This window comes from Polyergus mexicanus, unplaced genomic scaffold, assembly GCF_030449975.1.
Source record: "Polyergus mexicanus isolate NDT 795.1 unplaced genomic scaffold, iyPolMexi1.0 SCAF_7, whole genome shotgun sequence".
NCBI lineage: Eukaryota > Metazoa > Arthropoda > Insecta > Hymenoptera > Formicidae > Polyergus > Polyergus mexicanus.
Genome location: NW_027223327.1, coordinates 5,927,813 through 5,951,902, shown reverse-complemented (window position 1 = coordinate 5,951,902; position 24,090 = coordinate 5,927,813). Strand labels below are relative to the sequence as shown.

The window sequence follows — 24,090 nt, the reverse complement described above, 5'->3', positions numbered from 1 at the left end:
AATCGCGTCTCGCTCGCCCCTCGCATGAACTCTTCCGCGAAGCCGATCTCTTCTATACAGTACAAACGATCCTCTATATAACGTTCGCGTAGTTCTTTCTTCAAACAATTCGGTATCTCCAAATTCCATATATCCTCGATACTTCCGATTCGAACATTCACCGCTCTTCCGGCTAATCTCGTTAAAGCGCTCGGCGCGCGCTTCATCGCGCCGCGAAATATTCTCGAACGTACTAATACCTCGAGACCATCGCGGCGTCCTTTTATAACGGGGAAAATAGCGAGGACGCGCCCCCGATTAACCGAACCGGATACTCGCTCTCGTCACCGGACGCGCGACGTCGCCGGAAAATGGAAAAAAACTCGCCCCCGAAACGCGACGAGCGCGCTCGCGCTAACGCGCGCCTCGAGAGGAGGAGAGCGACGAGGGACGCCCCTCCGTCCGCTCGACCGCCCACCGACGATCCCCCGCCCCCTCGACGCCGGGCGCCCGCCGCCCGCTCGCGGATCGCGCGCTAGAAGCGCCCCCCTAAAGAATCGCGACGGCGGATCGCGCGCTAGAAGCGGCGCGCCCCCCTAAAGAATCGCGACGGCGGATCGCGCGCTAGAAGCGCGAGTCGCGTCAAGGTCACGAATCGGGAGGAACCGCCACCCCCGAACGCCATCTCTCGAGCGCTCTCGGCGACTCGTACCCACCGCTTCCCCCCGACCGCGCTTCCCCTCTCACCCTACTTACCCCCCATGCACCCGCCCAGCCCGCTCTCCATCCCTCGGGCGCCCACAAACTGCTCCGAAACTATCTCTCTCTCTTACTCCCCAACGATACCCTCTCTCTCACACTCACACAAAACTGAGCCAAAACCGGCCTTACTATCCTACTAAACACATTAATTCCTTGATTGTACATTAATTGTATATCTGATTTTTTAATTGTTAATTTACTGCCTCAATATTAATCTGGATTTATCGTACTTTGATAATTGTTAAGAGGCACAATTAAACCAAAATATTTAATGTTTAAACAACGTGTTCTGACTTGTTTCTCATATTCTATAAATTATATATATTTAACAGATAATGTACTGATTTACTAAGAGAAAGCATTCGCTCAGTTTCGCTAATATAATCCAACTTTGCTCAATGTGATTAAAAGAAATCACTTCTCTTCCTTGCAGTATTCCATGATACTTTTAATAACCGTTAATCATTTTATTACTTTTCTTCTTGTGTTGCACTATTTTGCGATATTTTTCATATTCATATTAAATATATGACACTTCGTAATAAAAATTTCTTTTCTATTGCTTTGTATATTTTGATATTTATTCACTTACATAATTTATATTAATTAATGTTTAATTTCGAGATGTCGCCATTAGATAAATTAATAGACGAGTGTTTACACGACCCAACTGGCAATTTATTGTTTGATTGTTACATCACAACGTTTCGACCATATGGTTTTGATCCTTATCAAGTGAACTAAAATTACAATATTATAAATAATGATGATCACGTTACAGAAACAAAATAAACGAAATTATATACCTGCGTTATAGCTAAAAAGTTGAAAGAGAAAAATCGATATATCATAATGACACCGTGTCAACCTCCTATGTCTCTGTTTGAGATACTGAGAAAGACTAAATGATCTTTATTAATCTACCGTATATGTTATTTAAATTCTCTGTGTCCTTTTGAAAGTTAATAATGTTGTCATATTTTTTAATAAAGAACATTTCAGCTATTTCTCTCTTTCTTACATATTTTTCGGTATATAGAATATCAGGCGCTCTTTGTGAAGTTCTTTTTAGTAGTACTGATTAATTGCGAATTAGCGACGTGAAAGTGAGCGAGCCCCGGTGCATCACGCGCACAGTATATATAGGGGAAAGTAAGATACAACCGGATACTTTTTTGGATTTATCTTCCTACAAAAAATTGGAGTAAAAAAATTTTGCTGACCGTTAGTGATCTTTAGTGAACCTTAAATTATAAGAAAATGAGACTAGTTGCTGAAAGAAAAACTTTGGTTACCAAGGATAACAAGATTTTTTAAAGAAGATAAAAACCCGGTTTTTTTTGTTTTATCGGTAAAGTAAAACCATGTGCCATGGTGTTCATTTAAAAATATGTAAAACCATGCAATTACAAAGTCTAGACTTATTTTAATTAAAATACAATAGAAAAATATATTCTTTTCAAAATTCGAATGGTTTTAGCCGAAATTTGAACTGCAATCGTTAAATCAAAACACGAGTGAATAAATAACGCTCAGCCGGTCGGTGCGTGTACGTGCGCTGTCCTGTAAGTTGAAAAACTTTGACAAACAACTCGGTTCTCGAAAAATTTGTTTTGTTGTCATCGTTGAAGCGTGAGTTTCCGTAGTCGACCGAGTTAGTCTGCCTACGATTCGTTGACAATTCGAGCCGGTCGAACTTCGTTGAACTCTTTCATTCTCATGTCGTTATTCTCGTTCGTGTCGTGTTCGCCATAATCGTACTCGTCTCAAGTTTAACGAAGTGTTTCGCTTAGGATCGCCTTTTAAATTCTCGTAGCGATCAGTTCTTCCGTTTTTTAAATCTTGTTAGTTAATTCTTTATTGTTAAGATATTGTTAATCTATGAAAGGGGAGTTCAAGAGTCGATGATAATTAACTATCGTGAATGTCTTCTGCCTCGCGCGCAAGATCTTCGGAGTCCGCGTTCAAGATTTCCTACTTCACGAGAGGTTCTAGCAAGAAGTTTTTCAAGATTTCCGAAACACGGAAAAGACAATAATTAGAAGAACATATTCGAAGATTTCCAAAAGTAGTCGCGGAATATGTTTCGTCGCTCGCTCCTAGTATATGACAATAAACGTTTCATTAAAATTACAATGAGATCACAATGAATTTATTCTTTAAACCCGTTCCTTCAGCGAATCTTCAGATTTCTTGCTCAAGTCTGAGCGTTTCTTAGTTTTAAGACGATTTCGTCGAGATCAACTCCCGAACATATTTTATTGACAAAAATCACAAATAAAGATATCCTCTTATTCTACATTGATGTAGAACTTTCTTATTTAATTCTTTAATATTAGAGGTCTCAAACAGATTTTTTTAGTGGTTTCTTTTTTTAAGTGATAATTTTCATTTCTAACTGCTTTTTGTAAGGAGATAAAGTCAGAAAAACAGTTTTTCCTCTTTTTATTACATGAAGTATGTAGGTACCCGGTTTTGTCCTAACACAAAGAAAATAAACACGGCGGCTGTATATTCCGGCATACAAAGTGACGATCAAAACTAATGCAATATACTCTTTAATATGTATAGAATGCAATGCTGCATTTACCGAAACATGCTCTGTGTAGAAAAAGTCTATAACGACTTGATTATTGTCCCAATATCTATCTCTTCTGGCCCAAAAATTTTGAACTTTTTTCGAAAAAGAAACATAGTGTACATGTGGGCACAATTTATTTCAAAATAATGATGGCATCAACCTACAACTAAGAACACGAGTTAGCCAAAGATAATAACATTTAACGAAGAAACAGAGGTAATCGGTTTGACCCGCCTACCCGGTTTTACCCTACTTCCCCTATATATTAATTCACTAGGCTAAGAGGAGTGTGGTAACCCTAGCTAGACCATGTCTCGTGCTCTACTTTTCAATCTGTCTCATTAGCTGTTTACTTAGTTTCCAAGAACTTAGCCGTGATTTCTTTTTTCTTAGTCTCTTACTTTATTTTACTAATATTTTTATTAACTTATTCTTTTCTGATTGCTTTTCCTTGAACTATATTTAATGTTTTGGTTTTCTCAATCTTTTCTGCTCTTTAATGCTTTCTATTTAAGTATTGAGAAATTGGTCGGGTTACGACACTGCTAATTATATGTATAGCTGGGGTAAAACTTTTTTAAATTAAAATAATTCCTGAAATATATTGTAATAAAATTAGTGCATTGATTAAAACAGAATATTTTATACATGATCAATGTTTTTTACAAATACATAATATTGTAAAATAATTATTTTTTTAAGTTAATAATTATTTTTGTACAATTATATTCTTAAGATTGCATTTTGTAATTTATTTAACATCGGTTTGTTCAACATTATTTTTGGCATAAATTTTCTTTTCGTTGTTTTCCTGAAATAAAGATATCCTTTAATAACATAAAAGCATTGTAATAGATTTTTTACTTGAAATTACTTACTTTATTCGCCAATTGTGGTGTCGAAATATTTTCTATATGTGTAAGAAAATTTTGGTTTGTTTCATTTTTGTTAATAATGTGTAAATATTTTGCTCTCGCATTTAGAACCTCTTCAAGTTGTCTTTTATGTCTTATTGCTAATTCCAAAGCCCTAATTAAAAACATAAAGAATTATTATTAATTAATTTCTTATTAAATATAGAAATAAGTTAAAAATATACACATTATTACTATACATGTAATAAGCATACAAAATTTATTATAAAACACGTTAAATATTTTATTCTTATTTAAATTGTTGCTATATATGTATATATTGTTGTTGTGCCTCTAGCCGCTAAGGAAGAGGTCTTTCGGGATTTGTACACCCAAAGGATTAGGATCCACGCTCGAAATAAGACACTCCTGGACGTTAGGTAGAAATTAGTATATTTTGCAAGATTCTGTACACTTTTCACTTATTCGCGATTATAATAGTTAGGCGCGATACGTACGATACTTTGATACTGTGCGATAATATTAGTGATCGAGCGATGTTATTGAGCTATGTTATTGAGCTAGCTCGCGGTGCATCTCGCGCTCATTATATATCTTAATTAATTAGGTCGTTGATTGGGGAGGGATGTGGTGTCCCTGACCGGAGCATGTCTCGTGCTCCGCTTGTCAGTCTGTCTCGTCAGCTACTTACTCAGCTTCTGAGAACTTGACCGCGACTTCTTTTTCTTTAGTCACGTATCTTTACTTTATTTTATTAATAATCTTTTATTATTTATTCTTTCTTAATTCCTTTTTCTTGGGGTCTTTCCCTAATTTTAATGCTTTGCTTTAGTCAGCTCTTTCCTAATCTTTTCTCTACTTTGGTTGTTTTATGTTTTAATATTAAGAAATTGGTCGGGTTACGACAATATGCACACACATATATATAGGATATCCCACAAAAAGTAGTCACTTCTTTTTATCTTTAACTAAAAGAAATAGACCGTAACAAATACATATTGATCATGTCGGCGGGACATCTTCGCAGCTGAAACATTCAAGCTCTGGATCGCTCTCTTAACGTGTCATCCGATATCCTTATGTTCGGCCCGCGCCGATATGCTTATAATTAATGTCTATTAAGCTAACATGCCAACATGGGCACAATAACATGAGACATACGGGGGATTTAGTGCTCTTTATGTGCTAATTTATTGCTCTAATTCTGATTTTATTGTTTTAGCCGTTTAGCGAGGAATTATTTTTATGCTTACTTTAAAAAAAGTTAGAACACCGATTAAAAAAAAATAATTAAAAAAAACATTTATGCTATAATTTAGTGCTAATTATGTGCTTACAACACTAGTTTAAATTTCAGTACGCTTTTATTGGAGTAATAAAATGCTCCAATATATATCTAATCGGTCAATATGTATTTTGCAAGCAATAAAATCATAAAACAGATTATGATCGAGAAATTTACAAAATCGTTATTATTCTTGGTACTTTTCTCTTGTAGGATGTACACTTTGGATTTATTTTCGCGTGTAAAGGATGCAGCACAAAAATCGTCTGTATGGAGTATATTTTGTAGGAAAGTGCACGATATTTTGCAGAAAGTTTTGTGGAATTCTGCTGATTGGTTTTACAGCAAAAAGATATATGTAATGTAGGAATCACCGAAGGGTTAACGAGATTTTATGAATCAGGAGAGAAGGCGTAAAGGAATTTGCTAAAACTGGTTGTTTTGTTAATGCACAATTATTTGTTTCACAACTGTGACACTTTAATGATTGAATCTCGCGTATTAAATATTTAACGGACGTTCACGCGAATCGCGAGGAAGAACGCACGGAGAAATAAGTAAACGGTCTTATCTATATGAAAGCCGGTACACGAGTCGCGTCTCAACTCGTTCTGCCGTATCTCAAACCCTTAATAACCTATGATTTGCATTGCAACACGAACAAACATAGGTTACCAAATGATTAGCAAATGAAGGCGCTGTTGTCGAGTTGGCAAGCAACGAGACAACCGCTGCGCGCGCAATACAGATGGTAGCAGAAAATTATGCCAAATGGACTATAAGGACTATAGCCTCTTACAGTAATGTAGAGGTTGTTTTCCGCAAATATGGATGGAGCAATAAAATCGGTTAATATGTATTTTGCGAGCAATAAAATCATAAAACAGATTACGATCGAGAAATTTTTAAAATTGTTATTATTTTTGGTATTTCTGTCTTGTATGACGTACACTGTGGGATTGTTTTCGCGTATAAAGGATGCAGCACAAAAATCGTCAGCATGGAGTATAGTGTAACGATACCATTACTAACGGCCTCGCGGGCCGATCTACCGCGCGCATTTTCTGAGGCTCGGTGCCCCTAAACTTCCACACCCGTCTTGCGGCCCCACTGCGGGGCCGCGCCAACTCGCGTGAGTGGGAGGCCGGCCGCCGGTATATAAGGCGGTCCGGCGAGTATAGCGTTACCAGTTCCCGATCCTGAGTCGTCTCGTTAACTCCAAATCCGAAACTACTTTTCGTGTTAAATCAGGCTACGGGCCACCCATAGTTACGCAGGGCTACCCGGTTGCTGGGATGACACACTCCGACACCCCGCGTTAAACCAGGTCACGGGCTACCCGGTTACTGGGACGGCCCATTCTGCTAGTTCGTAAGATCGTACCGCGCTCTCCGCGTCGAGTTAAATCGCGTGACTATTCCGTTTGTTTACTCCGTGACTAATTAAACCGTAAGACCACTTTGGTCTCCGCATCCTGATAAACTATAATACCGCTTTGTATATACCGCGACTCGCTAGTTCGTAAGACCGCTTGTGTATACCGCGACCAGTTAATTCATAAGATCACTTTGTGTATATCGCGACTAGCTAGCTCTAAGACCGTTTGTAAATATACCGGGACCAGTTATACCGTAAGACCGTTTTGTTCTCCGCGTCCAGATAGACCGTAAGACCGTTTTACATCCGTACTGCGACCCAGTTATACCGTAAGATTGCATTGTATATTCCATATCTAGACCGGCCACCAGGCCAAACATTGTAATTGTAGAGTTAATTAACCATATTAGAATTTCAGTCAGTGTCGCGCCCACTCCACCTTTATATACGGCCTTTTTACTACCACAGCGCCCTAGTCCTTCTAAGGATAAGCCGCAGGCAATACTGACGTCCAGTCCTTCTAAGGATAAGGTGATCGGTCAGTTGGAACAACATAAAAAACCGCGCGACATCCCGTAGTATGTAAGATCTATTCTGTCTGTCTTAGAATAACGATAATTGCTCGCATGCAAATACCGCGCCCGAATACCATCTCGACATCGTCTGCATGAGCCACGCTCGCTTCCCGAGCCCTGCACGCGCCAGTTGAATGCGTACCGCCGGTTTCACGATCTTCTGTGCGCACCGTTCTCACATGCTGCATTTTTGTAAATAGAGCTTTCTATGTTTAAACCTTTAGCAACCGCTTAAATAAACTAATTGTTCAACCAAATCATATCAAGGAAGAGTGAGTTAGAGTTTTCTCCTTCTGCCAAATACTAACACCGGCAAGCCTGATCCGCGGCGTACGGGAAAGGTGAACCGTTGCAATATTTTGTAGAAGAGTGCACGATATTTTGCAGAAAGTTTCGTGGAATTCTGCTAATTGGTTTCACAGCAAAACAGAGATATGTAATGTAGAGGTTGTTTTTCACAAATATTGGTGGAGCAATAAAATCGGTTAATATGTATTTTGCGAGCAATAGAATCATAAAACAGATTAAGGTCGAGAAATTTTTAAAATCGTTATTATTTTTGGTACTTCTCTCTTGTATGACGTACACTTTGGGATTGTTTTCAGTGTAAAGGGTAAATTTATACTAGTTATAAGCACATAATTAGTACTAAATTATAGCATAAATGTTTTTTTTTATTATTTTTTTAATGGGCGTTCTAACTTTTTTTAAAGTAAGAATAAAAATAATTTTTCGCTAAATAGCTAGAGCAATAAAATAAGAATTAAAGCAATAAATTAGCACATAAAGAGCACTAAATCCTCCGTATGTCTCATGTCATTGTGCCCATGTTGGCATGCTAGCTTAATAGACATTCATAATTAATTGCCGGCATCCAACGGCAAAATTTCAAACCATGAATCTATTCTATCATTCAATCTTCTTTTTAATATACATTTGTTACTGTTATTCAATGTTATCGCGCTTATTATTTCAGCTACCCTACTATCGATCTCGATTCTCAACCTTTCTCCCGTCCGTACAAACCATGTTTTTTACAATTTCGTGTATACTGAGTAGTCGAGTATTCTGTTGTTGCGATTAATTTTCGATTCCGTAATTCTTCGTGAAATGATGCATTTTTGTGGTGCGGTCTATCGTATCTGGTGCCCAAATTGTTTGGTAATTACGATTTTTGGTTATACATAATTGATAATTGAGAAGTCGCACAGAAGATATACCGCGGGCCATAAAGAACGGCCTTTTGGTTTTCCGGAGTCTTAAAATAACAGCGTTACAGTACGTATGTATAATACATAAAATACAGAAAGATAAAAGTTTCTAAATATTTTTCTTAATATTCTTTTATTAATTAAAACAATTAGTAAACATTATATTAAGAGATTTCCAATGACCTTGACCTGTACATATGTTGTCAAAGTCATAACTCTGAGTAATATCTAACAAGGGGAGGTCGCGACGTAATATCAATCAATTTCAACTAAACTCGTAGCGATAGGTCTTCATATGATGTAGTATTTGGTAAAGAGATAAGATGCGCTTCTCAAGTGTTCGCGAGAAAATCGAAATTAAAAAATTCCAAGAGCCTTATGAGTAAATGGAATAGAGCGTTTAATCGAATAGCTCGCGGAGCAGCGGCAACGTACTAAACTCGTAACGTCGACGTTGCTGATTCGAGTTTTGATGAGTAAACTTTTTTTTCAAAAGATTTTTTTATCGTAGAATGCAATTATTACACAAAAAGATGTACATCACATAGATTAATATGTTTCGTCTATTTATTGTATATTACAAAGATGCATTTTTTCGTTTGCGTCTCTTGCCTAGAAAATTCGTTTGTCGAATAGCTGTACGGTAGACATAAATAAATGTAATAATTGATTGTATTTTTAAACAGCAATAATTGCGAAAAGGATTGCTATACATAAATAAATGTTGAACAAATTTTATTCATTGGTGAAAGTAAATGGAATAGTACATATTCGCAGGATGATATTTATCGTAGAAACAAGCGATGCAAAATTACTATTTACATTCTACGTCAGGTACACTAAGATTTTCATACGCTAATTTGTACAACCATTTCTTTGGTCTAGTTGTTTTGTCAAGACACATTGTTTCTTTAACCAAATCAATTCCATTCTTTATTTGCTCAGAGTAAAATTTTGAGCCGATTTCGTTGATGTAATTTTGAATCAAAGTTATGCTTGCATTTTTATGCATACTTTTGATTCCTTCGTATCTGTCCTTGTTTAAAATTAGTCGCAAACATTTGTTTTGGTATGATTGCAACATTTTAATATTAGTAGGCGCTGCTGAGCACCACACCGGAGCCGCGTACAACAATATTGATCTCAAAATTACTATATAAATAAGTCTTTTATTTATAATGCTCAATTTAGAATTTTTGGGCATTAATGAATATAATTGCCTCATGATTCCATATGCCTTTTGAATTGATTTGTTTATATGGGCTTTATACGTTAATCTACTGTCTAAATGCATACCAAGATATTTCACTGAGTTTTTTATTTGTATTGGTTGTTTGTATAATATGATCGGTGTGAAAATTCTTGTGCATTTATATTTTCTTGTTAATATTATTGCTTCTGTTTTATCAGCATTGAGAGATATTTTTCATAATTTGTAATAATGTTCGAGTATGTTTATATGTATTTGTATTTGTTTTGCTGCTACTATTGCACTAAAAGAGTATGCATATAATGCCGTATCGTCAGCGAACATTGCTAACTTGGTCTTAGGAAACACTGGCAAATTGTTTAAGAATATGTTAAATAGTACCTGTATAATAGCACCTATCCTAATTTTTTTCGTTCTGGATTTGCTATTATTTATTGTTACTCGAAATTTTTAGTTGTTTATATATGAATGTAGCTCGATCATATGAAACGGATATTTTTGTTCCAACATTTTATATACCAAGCCATCCATCTAAACTTTATCAAAAGCTTTTTCGATATCTAAGAATAACAGCACCGTTACGTTATCTATTATAATTTGTTCGTATATCATTTACCATTCTCATGATTTGCTGAACTGTGTTTCGTTTTTTTCTAAAGCCAAATTAATGTTCTTTTGTAAATTTATTGATTTTCGCATACTTTTGTAATCTATTGAAAATTATTTTTTCTACTACTTTGCTTAATGTGGCTAAAAGGCTTATCGGTCTATAACTGATCGGTGACGTTTCATTTTTATCTGGTTTATGTATAGGTATGATATACGCCGTTTTCCATTTTTGTGGAAAATAGGCCAATTTAAAGATTGCACTTATAATATATGTTAACTGAACAATTGCCTTTCTCGAGAGGTTTTTTAAAATTACATTTTGTATTTTGTGCGGACCAGGAGTTTTATGTACATTTAAATTATTGATTTGTTCTTATATCTCTCTAGGAGATGTTAAACATTTAAACCATTGATTATCATTATTATCTGTATTCTCATTTAGATAAGTATTTACTTTTTCTACTATTATATCTTGATTACTGTTATTGTCTGTCCCGTGTTTATGTATCTGTTCGTAGTATTCTGCTAGCACGTTAGCTTTTTGTACGTCTGTTAATGCCGTTATATTGTTATTAGTTAAAGTAGATATGGGTTCTTTCTTTAATATTTTTGTCCTTTTCCAGATGGAATTATTTTTCGAACTTAATTTTTGTAATTTGTTATTTCAAATTTCATTTCTATGTTTTATTATATCCTCTCTGATTTTACGTGATAATTTATTAAGTAAGATTCTGTAATTATTTATTCTTGTTCTTTGCCATCATTTCCTGATTTTATTTTTATTTTTTATTTGAATTAAAATAGTATCCGGTAATTCAGTTGTGTGGTTTATTCTTGTAATTATTTTTGTTGTTAATTGCTGCGCTTTTTGTATAACGTCAGTTTAATTACTTCAGTATCTAGCTCCGTATGTTTATTTATTTTATTGTTAATATTTATGTGTTTATCTAGAATAGATCTAAATTTTGACTAATCAGTATTTTTAAAATCATATGTTTTATGCCTCATGTCTGTCAAATTTTGTTTTGAGGGAGTGAAGCATATTGGATTATGATCCGAATCCAGTTTATGGAATGTATTTATGTCAGTATAATTATTAACTTGTTTGTTTATAACTAAGTTTATTGTGGTGGGGGTATCACCATTATTTGGAATATGCATAGATTCATTTGTATACATAATTGTTATATTATTTTGCTGTATATAATTATTTAGTATGATACCGTTTCTATTATTTCTATGACACCTCCATTTTATGTTCCTGGCATTCAGATCACCAACCAGCAATATTTTGTTAGCCACGCCAAACAATACATTTAGATTTCTATTTGAAATTTTATTTAGTGGTCTATTGTACGCAGCTATAATGTGAATGTTATTCTCCAGTCTAATACATGTTTTTTATCGCGACCTTCGGTTTAATTTCCTAATACGGTACATCTTTTTTTACTAAAACGGCTACCCCTCCTGCTCGAGTGAGTTTCGATTGCGCACATTACCGATCGGACACGACAATATTTCCCAATCGGACACAGACCCAATCGCACATGGACCCAATCGAACATAGTCCCGACCGGACACAGGCTCGATCGAACACAGACCCGATTGAACACAGTTCCGTTCGGACACATACTCTTGCAATCGGACACAGTCCCAATCGGACACAGGCCCGATTGGACACAGACCCGATCAGACACAGTCCCCATCGCGAAGCTAGGTCCATTTAACAATTGTTGTGTGGATGGGAAAACAATTGTATGCGTGGACACAATAGGCTCCGCGCTTCCCTCCTACGAGGGAGCTCCACTATCAAAGAACTAGACATATAGGTTTGCGTTGAACCTCGCTTCGCGTGGAAAGTTGTAAAGCTATGTGGAATCTCATTACGCATTAAAAAGTATATGCGTTGAGGCAGTATGTTCCGCCCTCCCTCTCCTACGGGGGAGATCCACTTCCGGAAGGTATAACCTAACCCAAATCTATATATTTCTAATATAATGTGTCCGATCGGGGCTGTGTCCGAAGCAGTGGTATCAACGCAGAGTACTTGTCCGATTGCAATCATATATGTCCGATCGGAACTGTGTCCGATTGGGTCGATGTCCAATCGAGTCTGTGTCCGATTGGGACTATGCCCGATTGCAACAGTATGTGTCCGATCGAAACTGTGTCCAATCGGGTCTGTGTCCGATTGAGCCTGTGTCCGATCGGGACATGTGTCCGATCGGGTCTGTGTCGGATCGGGAAATATTGCCTTGTCCGATTGGTAATGTGCGCAATCAGGACGATCCCTCCTGCTCTATTCTATCTCTCTTTTTTAATGCAATTATAGCCCTTGACTTTTAGTGCATCGTTTTCATTTAATTTAGCTTCGTTAATTAGCACGATTTCTATATTCAATCTACACAAGAATTCAATTAGCCTGCAATCCTATCACGGATGCCATTTGCATTCCAACTACAAATTGTGATTTTATCCATGTTTTTGTTCTAACTCTACAGTAAAATTATAAAATACATCGAACTTTTCCACGTGCGATCTATATTTTGAAAGTTTGTTATTTAAATTTCTAATGTCGTTAAACATTTCTTTTACATTTATCAGGCTATTTAATTTTTTAAATTCGCTTGTTAGTGATATAAAATCTGTATGTGTTTGATCACTCGTGTCGTCTGTTATATGTGTTGTTGTTGTTTGTTTAATCTTGTCCTATGTGCTTGTACCCATGAATTGTCTGCTTCTATTTTCTTAAGTGGCATGTCACTTCTGAGTCTGGGGAACTTGTTTTCATCCATAATGTCAACAATAATGTTTTCTTTTAGTTGATGTTTATTTGTCCTTGTCATCTTTGAAATCTAGTTTAATTTTTCAATATATTTTTCACAGATAATGGCATTTGTTGGATGGTCTTTGTCACAGTTTGCACATCTTGCTGGAATGGCTGTTGGTTTTTTGCATTCCCTTGTAAAATGATTTTCTGCACACTTTAAGCATTTAGGTGTTACATGACAATTTGATGTTGCATGCCCACACTCCTGCCATCTATGACATTGCGTGATGCACTTTTTATTAAGATACCACTTCCATGTTATTTTAGTGTCATTTTAGTACTTTACCTTATCTGCTAATATTCCTACAATATATTAATACTACCGAGGATTGTAATTATATATAGAGTGTTATATAAAAGTCTAGAAACGATCAAATATCTCGAAAACGAAACTTTTCTGAGAAAAATGTTTCGAACCAAAGTTGTAGAGCTCTAAATGGCGCATTATATAATAATATTAGTATGACCTTAAATAGCATTGTCAAGGTCATATACAAATCACTTTGAATTTTTTAAAATAGAACCCCCTATTCTTCATTACATATTCTTGTAGCTTATCTCGAGAGCTTTCTAAAACATTATAATAAAATTAAATGTAAATAAGGATAAAACATAATAATGGAATACATAATAATGGATAAAATAATTATTTTGAATAGTTTTTAATTTTATCTACGAGGAGTGTAGAATCAACAAATGTTAATCAAATTTAATTTTAATAAAAATTTGTTTAATAATGGATAAAATAATTATTTTGAATAGTTTTTAATTTTATCTACGAGGAGTGTAGAATCAACAAATGTTAATCAAATTTAATTTTAATAAAAATTTGTTTAATAATGGATAAAATAATTATTTTGAATAGTTTTTAATTTTATCTACGAGGAGTGTAGAATCAACAAATGTTAATCAAATTTAATTTTAATAAAAATTTGTTTAATAATGGATAAAATAATTATTTTGAATAGTTTTTAATTTTATCTACGAGGAGTGTAGAATCAACAAATGTTAATCAAATTTAATTTTAATATTTAAGTAAAATTTATTAGTTTAAAAATAAAATTTTTAAAAATATATATTTTTATGTATAATAAAAATGAATAATTTGTTATATTGTTCTTTATTAAAATATTAATTTATATAAATGAAAAAAAAAATTATTAAATATTAATAAAATTAAATTAAAATTGGCGAAAATTCATAAATTTTAGGCAAAAATTGAAAGTTTATGAAAATGGTCATTAATTTTAATTATTTATAATATATATATATATATAATAAATTTAATGAATTTTTATTTATAAATAATTATATAATTATAATTAAAAATAATTAATATAAAATTATTTATTATTTATCATTAATATTATATTTTATTAATTATAATGTTATATATTAAAAACATATAATTAAAAAAAAAGGAAGGAATTATTAAAAATTATTAATAATTAAGAAATTGTATTTAATATACTTTAATTAAATTTAAATATACGGGATTAATAATTAAAAATTGATAGCCATTATTAATAAATAAATCATTAATTAAATTAATTTTTATATAATATTATTTAATTATATATATATATATATATATATATATATATATATATAATATTTTAAATAAAAATTAAAAATTTAATATTAATAATTATTATTTAATTAGTAATTTTATTATATGAATAAAATAAATTAATATCTAAATAAATTTGTAATAAGGGGAGAATATTATGAATTTAGATAGGTGGAAATTTAATACCAGTGATTATTAATTAATTAGCAATTTTATTATATGAATAAAATAAATTAATATCTAAATAAATTTGTAATAAGGGGAGAATATTATGAATTTAGATAGGTGGAAATTTAATACCAGTGATTATTAATTAATTAGCAATTTTATTATATGAATAAAATAAATTAATATCTAAATAAATTTTTGTAATAAGGGGAGAATATTATGAATTTAGATAGGTGGAAATTTAATACCAGTGATTATTAATTAATTAGCAATTTTATTATATGAATAAAATAAATTAATATCTAAATAAATTTGTAATAAGGGGAGAATATTATGAATTTAGATAGGTGGAAATTTAATACCAGTGATTATTAATTAATTAGCAATTTTATTATATGAATAAAATAAATTAATATCTAAATAAATTTGTGTAATAAGGGGAGAATATTATGAATTTAGATAGGTGGAAATTTAATACCAGTGATTATGAATTAATTAGCAATTTTATTATATGAATAAAATAAATTAATATCTAAATAAATTTTTTTGTAATAAGGGGAGAATATTATGAATTTAGATAGGTGGAAATTTAATACCAGTGATTATTAATTAATTAGCAATTTTATTATATGAATAAAATAAATTAATATCTAAATAAATTTGTAATAAGGGGAGAATATTATGAATTTAGATAGGTGGAAATTTAATACCAGTCATTATTAATTAATTAGCAATTTTATTATATGAATAAAATAAATAAAATAAAATAAATTTTTTTTTATATATTTATTTTTTAATTTAATGTATAAATAAATTTTGGTAACATTTAATTTAAAAAAAATTTAAATAATTTTTTTATAAAAATTTAATATATAAAATAATTATTTTAATGAAAATTATTAATAGAAATTTGAAATTAATTATTAATTAATAAAAGTGCCAGCAATTGCGGTTAAACTTAAAATAAAAATAAATTAGATATAATTAATTAAAAAAGTATAGTTTATTTAAAATTTATTAAATTAATATATTAAATTTATGGTGAAATATAATAAATATTAAAAATTTAATTGTTTTAATAATAAATAATATTGAATAAATTTATTTAAAAATTAGGATTAGATACCCTATTATTTTCATGAAAAATTCATTAATTACATATTAAATGTTTAATCACTAAAAATAAAAAATTTGGCGGTATTTTATAATTTTAGAGGAACTTGTTAATTAATTTGATAATCCACGAATAGATTTACTTAGTTAATATATTTTATATATTGTTGTTTAAAAATTATATTAATAGATAAAAATTGATAATTTTTTATATTAATAAATTAATTATAATTCAAATCAAAATGTAGAATAATTAAGATTTTAATGAGTTACAATTAATTTAAATTAATTTAAATAAAATTTAAATTTTATAATGAATTGGATTTAAATGTAAATTTATAAAAATTTATAAATTGAATTTTTTTTAAAATATGTACAAATTGCCGGTCATTTTCATTAATTTAATTTGTGAGAAAAGTCGTAACAAAGTAAATATATTGGAAAATGTATTTAGAATTTATTATAATAAAAATTTTTATTTAATTATATAATTAAAAATTTTAGTTTAATTTAAAATAATTCATTTACATTGAAAAGATTGATATTTTAAATAAAATTTATATTAAAATTTTAATAAATAAATAAATAATTTTTTTTGTATTTAATTAAAATAATTTTTAAATAAAATTTTATAAGATTGAAAAATTATTAATTTTATATATAAAATGATAAATTTTTATTATAATTTTATTTAGTTTTAGTAATGATATTAAATTAATTATTTTGAATTATAATTTAAAGTAATGTAAATGAATAATATTTAAATATTAAATAGTAAATTTTATTTATTGTACCTTTTGTATCAGGATTTATTAAATAAAAATTTTATAAGTAAAATTTCTCGATAAAAAAGAGTTAAATTAAAATGAAAGTTAGTTGAATAATTATTTTTAATTTTTATTTAGTGAAGAAATTTTATTCGATTTTTTTGGTATCTAGTTTTTTTTTGATATAAATTTAATTTAGATATAAATTATTAATTATTTATAATTAATTATTATTAAATTAATTAAATATAAAAATTTATATTAAAGATTTACGGGATTATCAGTAAGTTATTTTAAATAAGATATATTAAATAAATTAAAAATAAATAATAAAAATATTTTTAAAATTTAAAATTTTTTGAAAAAATTTAATAATTTATATTTAATTTATTGATTATTAATTTATATTAATTTGAAATAAATTTATTTATAAATTTTAATAATTTAAAAATTATATTTAAAAATTTAATTAATTAAAAAAATATTTATAATTATAAGAATTATTAATTAATTATGATAAAATTAGTATAAATTTTTAATAAAAAAAATAATTTGTTTAATTAAATATAATAAATTTATTAGAGAAATTAGGCAAATATTATTTTAATTATTAATAGGATTAAGTTCACCTGTTTAATAAAAACATGGTTTTATGATTATATTTTAAAATTTATTCTGCTCAATGATAAATATATTATTAAATAGCCGCAGTATTTTGACTGTGCAAAGGTAGCATAATCAATTGTTTTTTAATTGAGGGCTGGAATGAAGGAATGAATGAAATTTAAACTGTCTTTAATGAAAAATTTAAATTTAAATTTTAAGTAAAAATGCTTAAATATTATTATGGGACGAGAAGACCCTATAGAATTTTATATATGGATTAATAATTATGATTTTAAGTATTAGAGTTATTATTTAATTATATATTTTATTGGGAGGATAATTAAATTAAATTAACTTTATTATATATATATATACAATGTATAAATTTATGTTGTTATAACTATATATAGTACATTAATTTATGAAAAAATGAATAAATTTATATATTAAATTTATATAAAAATTAATTACCTTAGGGATAACAGCGTTATATTTTTTAAAAGATCTTATTGAAAAAAATGTTTGCGACCTCGATGTTGAATTAAAGTAAAAATTAAATGAAGAAGTTTAATATTTTAGTCTGTTCGACTATTAAAATTTTACATGATTTGAGTTAAGATCGGTGTGAGCCAGATCGGTTTCTATCTATAATGAATTTTATAAAATAATTTTGTACGAAAGGACTAATTATTTAAAATTATTTTTTATTTAAAATTTTTGGGTTTGAATCAAATTAAAATTTTAAAATTATTAATTATTTATTTTAATTTAATTTAATTAAATAAATATTTTAAGTATTAAAATTACTTTGGCAGATAAATGTGTTAAATTTAGAATTTAATTAATATATATATATATAATTTATTTATTATTAGATATATAAGTAATAATTTTAAATGAATTTTATTGGTATATTAAATTTAATATTTTAAATTTATTGATTTTATTAATTATATTGTTGGTAGGGGTTGCTTTTTTAACTTTATTAGAGCGGAAAATTTTAGGGTATGTTCAAATGCGTAAGGGGCCTAATAAAGTAGGATTTTTAGGTGTTATTCAACCGTTAGGTGATGCTGTAAAATTAATTAATAAAGAGTTATTTTATATTTATAAATCTAATTATAATTTATTTTATTTATGTCCAATTTTTATAATAATAATTATATTTATAATATGAATATTATTTCCTTATATTACTAATATTTATTTTTTAAATTATTCTTTATTATTAATAATTTTATTTATATCTATTGGGGGGTATACTACAATTTTTATAGGGTGATCTTCAAATTCTATTTATTCAATGATGGGATCAATGCGATCTGTTTCTCAGATATTATCTTATGAAGTTAGATTTATTTTAATTACTTTAGTTTTAATAATTTTGAGAGAAAGTTATTCTTTTTTAGATTTTACGAAATTTCAGATTTATTTATGATATTTATTTATTTTATATCCATTATTTTTAATATATTTTATTAGAATTTTAGCAGAGTTAAATCGTAGGCCTATAGATTTTATTGAGGGTGAGTCGGAGCTTGTTTCTGGATTTAATATTGAATATTTTAGGGGGGGGGGGTTTACTTTAATTTTTTTAGCTGAGTATGGGATAATTATTTTTTTTAGTTTTATAGGAGTTTTATTATTTACTGATTTATTAAAATATTCAGTAATTTATATATTTTTATTTGTATTTTTAATGACATGTTTAGTTATTTTTATGCGGAGGTTACTGCCTCGTATGCGGTATGATGAGTTGATGAATTTATGTTGAAAAGTTATTTTACCTGTAATTTTAGCATATATTTTGTTAATTGTTAGATTTAAATTTTTTTTAATATTAATTATTTAAATTTTATTATGTGTATAAAAGTTAATAGAAAGTTTAAAATTTCTTTAATATGTTTTCAAAACATAGACTTTAATTTCAAGATCATTAACTAATTAATTAATTTTGTTTAATTAAATAAGGTATTATTTTATAAAAATTAATTTATTTCATATTTTTATAAGTATGTAGAAGGATAAAAAATATATAAAATATATGATTGATATAATTTGGCTGATTGAGATAAATGGGGATTCAATGATTTGAGCGCCTGCTCAAGTTAAAATAATAAATGTATTTATAAATATTCAATATATAAATTGATTAAGAGGGTAGTATGTAAGTGAATTAAATTTAGCGTTAATATTAATGGTAAGAAATATAGGATCATAATTGAGGACATTAGAGCAATTACTCCTCCTAATTTGTTTGGGATAGATCGTAGGATAGCGTATGCAAATAGAAAGTACCATTCTGGTTGGATATGAATAGGGGTAATTATTGGATTTGCTGGGGTGAAATTATCTGGGTCACTAAATATGTATGGGTATTGTATGTTTGATGTTATAAAAAAAAATAAAAAAATTATAAATGTTAAGGAATCTTTTATAGTAAAATAAGTATGGAAAGGAATTTTGCTTAAATTTCTATTGATTCCCAGAGGATTTGATGAGCCGGTTTCATGGAGGTAAAATAAATGTAATATTACTATTATTGAGATAATAAATGGTAAGATAAAATGTAAGGAGTAAAATCGATTAAGAGTAGCATTATTAATTGAGAATCCTCTTCAAATTCATTGGACTACCGAATTTCCAATATAAGGGATTGTAGATATTAAATTAGTAATAACTGTGGCTCCTCAAAATGATATTTGTCCTCATGGTAGAACATATCCTAGAAAAGCAGTAGCTATAGATATAAGATAAATTCTTACTCCAATTAATCAAGTGTTGGTTAATTTATATGATATATAATAAAGATTTCGTCTAATATGCGTGTATATACAAATAAAAAATAATGAGGCGCCATTAATATGAATGTTATGAATTAATCAGCCTAATTTAACGTTTTGAATAATGTGAATAATTCTAAAAAAAGCTATATTTGTATTTGGGCAGTAATGTATTGATAGTATAAATCCGCTTGTGATTTGAATTAATAAAAATATTCCTAATAAAGATCCAAAATTTCATCAATAAGAAATATTTGTTGGGGAGGGAAGATTTATTAAAGATATTTTTAAAAAATTTATTAAATTTTTATTCATATATTAATTATAATTAATTAATTTTACGTATAGAAATTGATTTTAATGAACAGATTTTAATAATAGAAAATAGGGTAATTAGCAAGTAAAATATTGATCTAATAGTTAAATTATTTAATGGATATTCGTATAAATATAAAATATTTTGAAAGTTTATTTCGTTAAATTTTATTATATGATTAGATTCTAAAAAATTATATTTTTTAATTGATGAATAAATAAAATTTAATTTATATATATATATATAATTTAATAGTCCAAAAATCATAGAATTAAATAAGTAATATATTATAATAAATTTATTAACTTTAAAATTAGTTTGTTCATTTGAAATTAGTCTTGAAAAATATATAAAAATAATTATTAATCCTCTAATTATAATTAAAAATAATATAATTGAATATAAATAATTACATTTTCATAGAGATATATGTATGCAAATAATTAATCTATAAATTAAAGTAATAATAATGATTATAATAGGGTGAATAATTATAATATTTATAGATAAAATTAGTAAAATTCTAAATATTATAATTATAAAAAAAAATTAATGACATAATTCTTTGTTCATAATAAGTTGATATATTTTATTTTTCAGAAAATAGTTTAATAAGAATATTAATTTTGGAGATTAATGGTATAATTTAAAATTATTTTTTTGAATATTTTTATAAACTAATAATTTTTGGTTTAAATATTTTTAATTTACAAAATTAATGTTTTTAATAAACTATATAAGTATTATCTATTTCTATTAATAAAGTAAGTATATTGAGGAGGGGGAAAATAGGTAAGTTTATTTTATTAATTTATTAATAAATATTTTAATTAATTAATTATTAAATTAATATTGATATTTTAATTTATAGACATATATATATATAATTATTTTATTTATATTAATTTTTATATATAAATTTATGTTGGTAGTTTTAATAGTAGTAGAGTTAATAATTTTGAATTTATCATTAATAATAATTATTATTTTTAGTTTGTTAAATTTAGAAGTTTTTATAATTTATTATTTAATTTTTAGAGTTTGTGAGAGAGTTTTAGGATTAGCTTTATTAGTTTTAATTGTTCGGTTTCATGGTAATGAGTTATATTATATGTTTAATATAAAAAAATTTTTATTTACAATAATATTTATGTTTATAATGATTATAAAAAATACGAAAATTATATTTTATTATAATATTTGTTTTATTATAAGATTTTTTTTTTATTTAATTATATATATAAAGATATGATTTGAATTAAAGTGGGATTATTATTTGGTCATGATTTTTTTTCATTTTATATATTAATATTAAGTATATGAATTTTAGGTTTAATATTCATAGTTATTCAAAGGGAGGATAAAATTTTTAATAAGATTTATTTAAAAAAATTATTAATATTTATATTTATAATAATAATTTTATTAATATTTTTTTCAAGAATAAATTTAATTGTATTTTATTTAATGTTTGAACTAAGATTAATTCCTACTTTTATTATAATTATATATTGAGGAATAAATTTTGAACGTTTAAAGGCTTCCTATTATTTATTGATATATACAATATTTATTTCATTACCTTTATTAGTTTATATTATAAAATTGTTAAAATTAAATGGTTCATTAGATTTAAATTTATTGATTATTTTTATAAATTTTAATATTAATTTTTTAGATTATATAATTTTATTTATAGCATTTTTTATTAAGTTACCAATTTATATATTTCATATTTGGCTCCCAAAAGCTCATGTTGAGGCCCCGGTTTACGGTTCAATAATTTTAGTGTCTGTATTATTGAAACTAGGAAGGTATGGAATTTTACGATTTATAGAAATATTTTTTAAATATAGAATTGAATTTAATTATTTAATTATTAGGGTAGGATGTGTGGGTGGATTATTAGTTAGATTAATTTGTCTAATTCAGATTGATATAAAAAGTCTTGTTGCCTATTCGTCAGTCGTTCATATAAATATTTTAATATGTTCAATGTTAACTTTAATAAAAATAGGGCTTATTAGTTCATATATTTTAATAATTTCTCATGGTTTATGTTCATCTGGGTTATTTTTTATAGTAAATTTATATTATGAACGGTCTTATAGGCGATTAATATTTTTTAATAAAGGAATATTAAATATTTTGCCTTCATTAGGAGCTTTGTGATTTTTTTTATGTTCTGCAAATTTTTCTTTTCCATTTTCATTAAATTTTATTAGAGAAATTTGTATAATTAGAGTTTTAGTTGGTTGAGATTTATTTATAATAGTTTATTTGATAATTATTTGTTTTTTTAGAAGTTCTTATTCATTATATTTATATTCTTATATTCAGCATGGATATGTTTATTCTGAAAATAAATTTATAGGAATTTATTTAAAAGATTATATAATTTTATTAATTCATATTAGGCTATTAGTTTTACTGATTTTTAATTTAAATTTAATATATTAATTTATTCAAGTAGTTTATAAATGTATAAAATATTAATTTGTGGAATTAAAGAAATTTTTTTTATCTTAAATAATTAATAATTTAATAATTTATGCATTTTTTATATTTAAAATATTTAGTTTGTTAGTTTATCTAGGATTTTATTTTTATTTTATGGATTTGGGTATTATGATAGAATGAATATTATTTAATTTTAATTCAATTAATATAGAATTTTATATAATATTTGATTGATTAACTTGTTTATTTATTAGGGTAGTAATGTTGATTTCTTCAATAATTATATTGTATAGAATAATTTATATAAAAGAAGAGATTTACATTGATTGGTTTATTAAATTATTAATTTTATTTATTTTATCAATAGTTATAATAATTATTAGACCTAATTTGATTAGAATTTTATTTGGGTGAGACGGTCTAGGGCTTATTTCATATTGTTTAGTAATTTTTTATCAAAATTATATGTCTTATAATTCAGGGATAGTCACAGTTTTATGTAATCGAATTGGTGATATTGGCTTATTAATAGCAATTAGTTTAATATATATTTATGGAAGATGGAATATTTATTTTATGAGTAGATCTAATAAGCTTATTTTGATGATAATTTTTTTGGCATTGATCACTAAGAGTGCTCAAATTCCTTTTTCAGTTTGGTTATCTTTGGCTATATCTGCCCCTACTCCTGTTTCTGCTTTAGTTCATTCTTCGACATTAGTAACTGCAGGTGTATATTTATTAATTCGATTTAATAAAATTTTTATAAATAGAATGTTTGATAAGATTTTATTATATATGTCAATTTTTACTATATTTATGTCTGGTATAATAGCAAATTTAGAGAATGATTTAAAAAAGATTATTGCTTTATCAACTTTAAGACAGTTAGGCTTTATAATGATAATTTTGAGTTTGGGGCTAAATTATTTATCCTTTTATCATTTGTTAACTCATGCAATTTTTAAATCATTATTATTTATATGTAGTACTCTGCGTTGATACCACTGCTT

The 24,090-nt window shown here is 27.7% G+C and overlaps 1 protein-coding gene and 1 pseudogene across 1 annotated transcript in view; one reads left to right on the top strand and one right to left on the bottom strand.

Annotated features, from left to right (window-relative positions):
- Positions 1-3,981: 3,981 nt before the first annotated feature.
- Oseg5 (intraflagellar transport protein Oseg5) overlaps positions 3,982-24,090 on the bottom strand; it is a 369,827-nt gene continuing 349,718 nt past the window's right edge. Inside the window, exons 15-16 of the mRNA XM_070299093.1 lie at positions 4,201-4,351; positions 3,982-4,133 (exon numbers count right to left, since the gene is read on the bottom strand). Of these exons, the coding sequence (XP_070155194.1) occupies positions 4,074-4,133; positions 4,201-4,351 (211 nt within the window). The 3' untranslated portion in view covers positions 3,982-4,073. The remainder of the gene's footprint in view (positions 4,134-4,200; positions 4,352-24,090) is intronic.
- Positions 23,153-24,079, top strand: LOC138934890 (NADH-ubiquinone oxidoreductase chain 5-like; annotated as a pseudogene).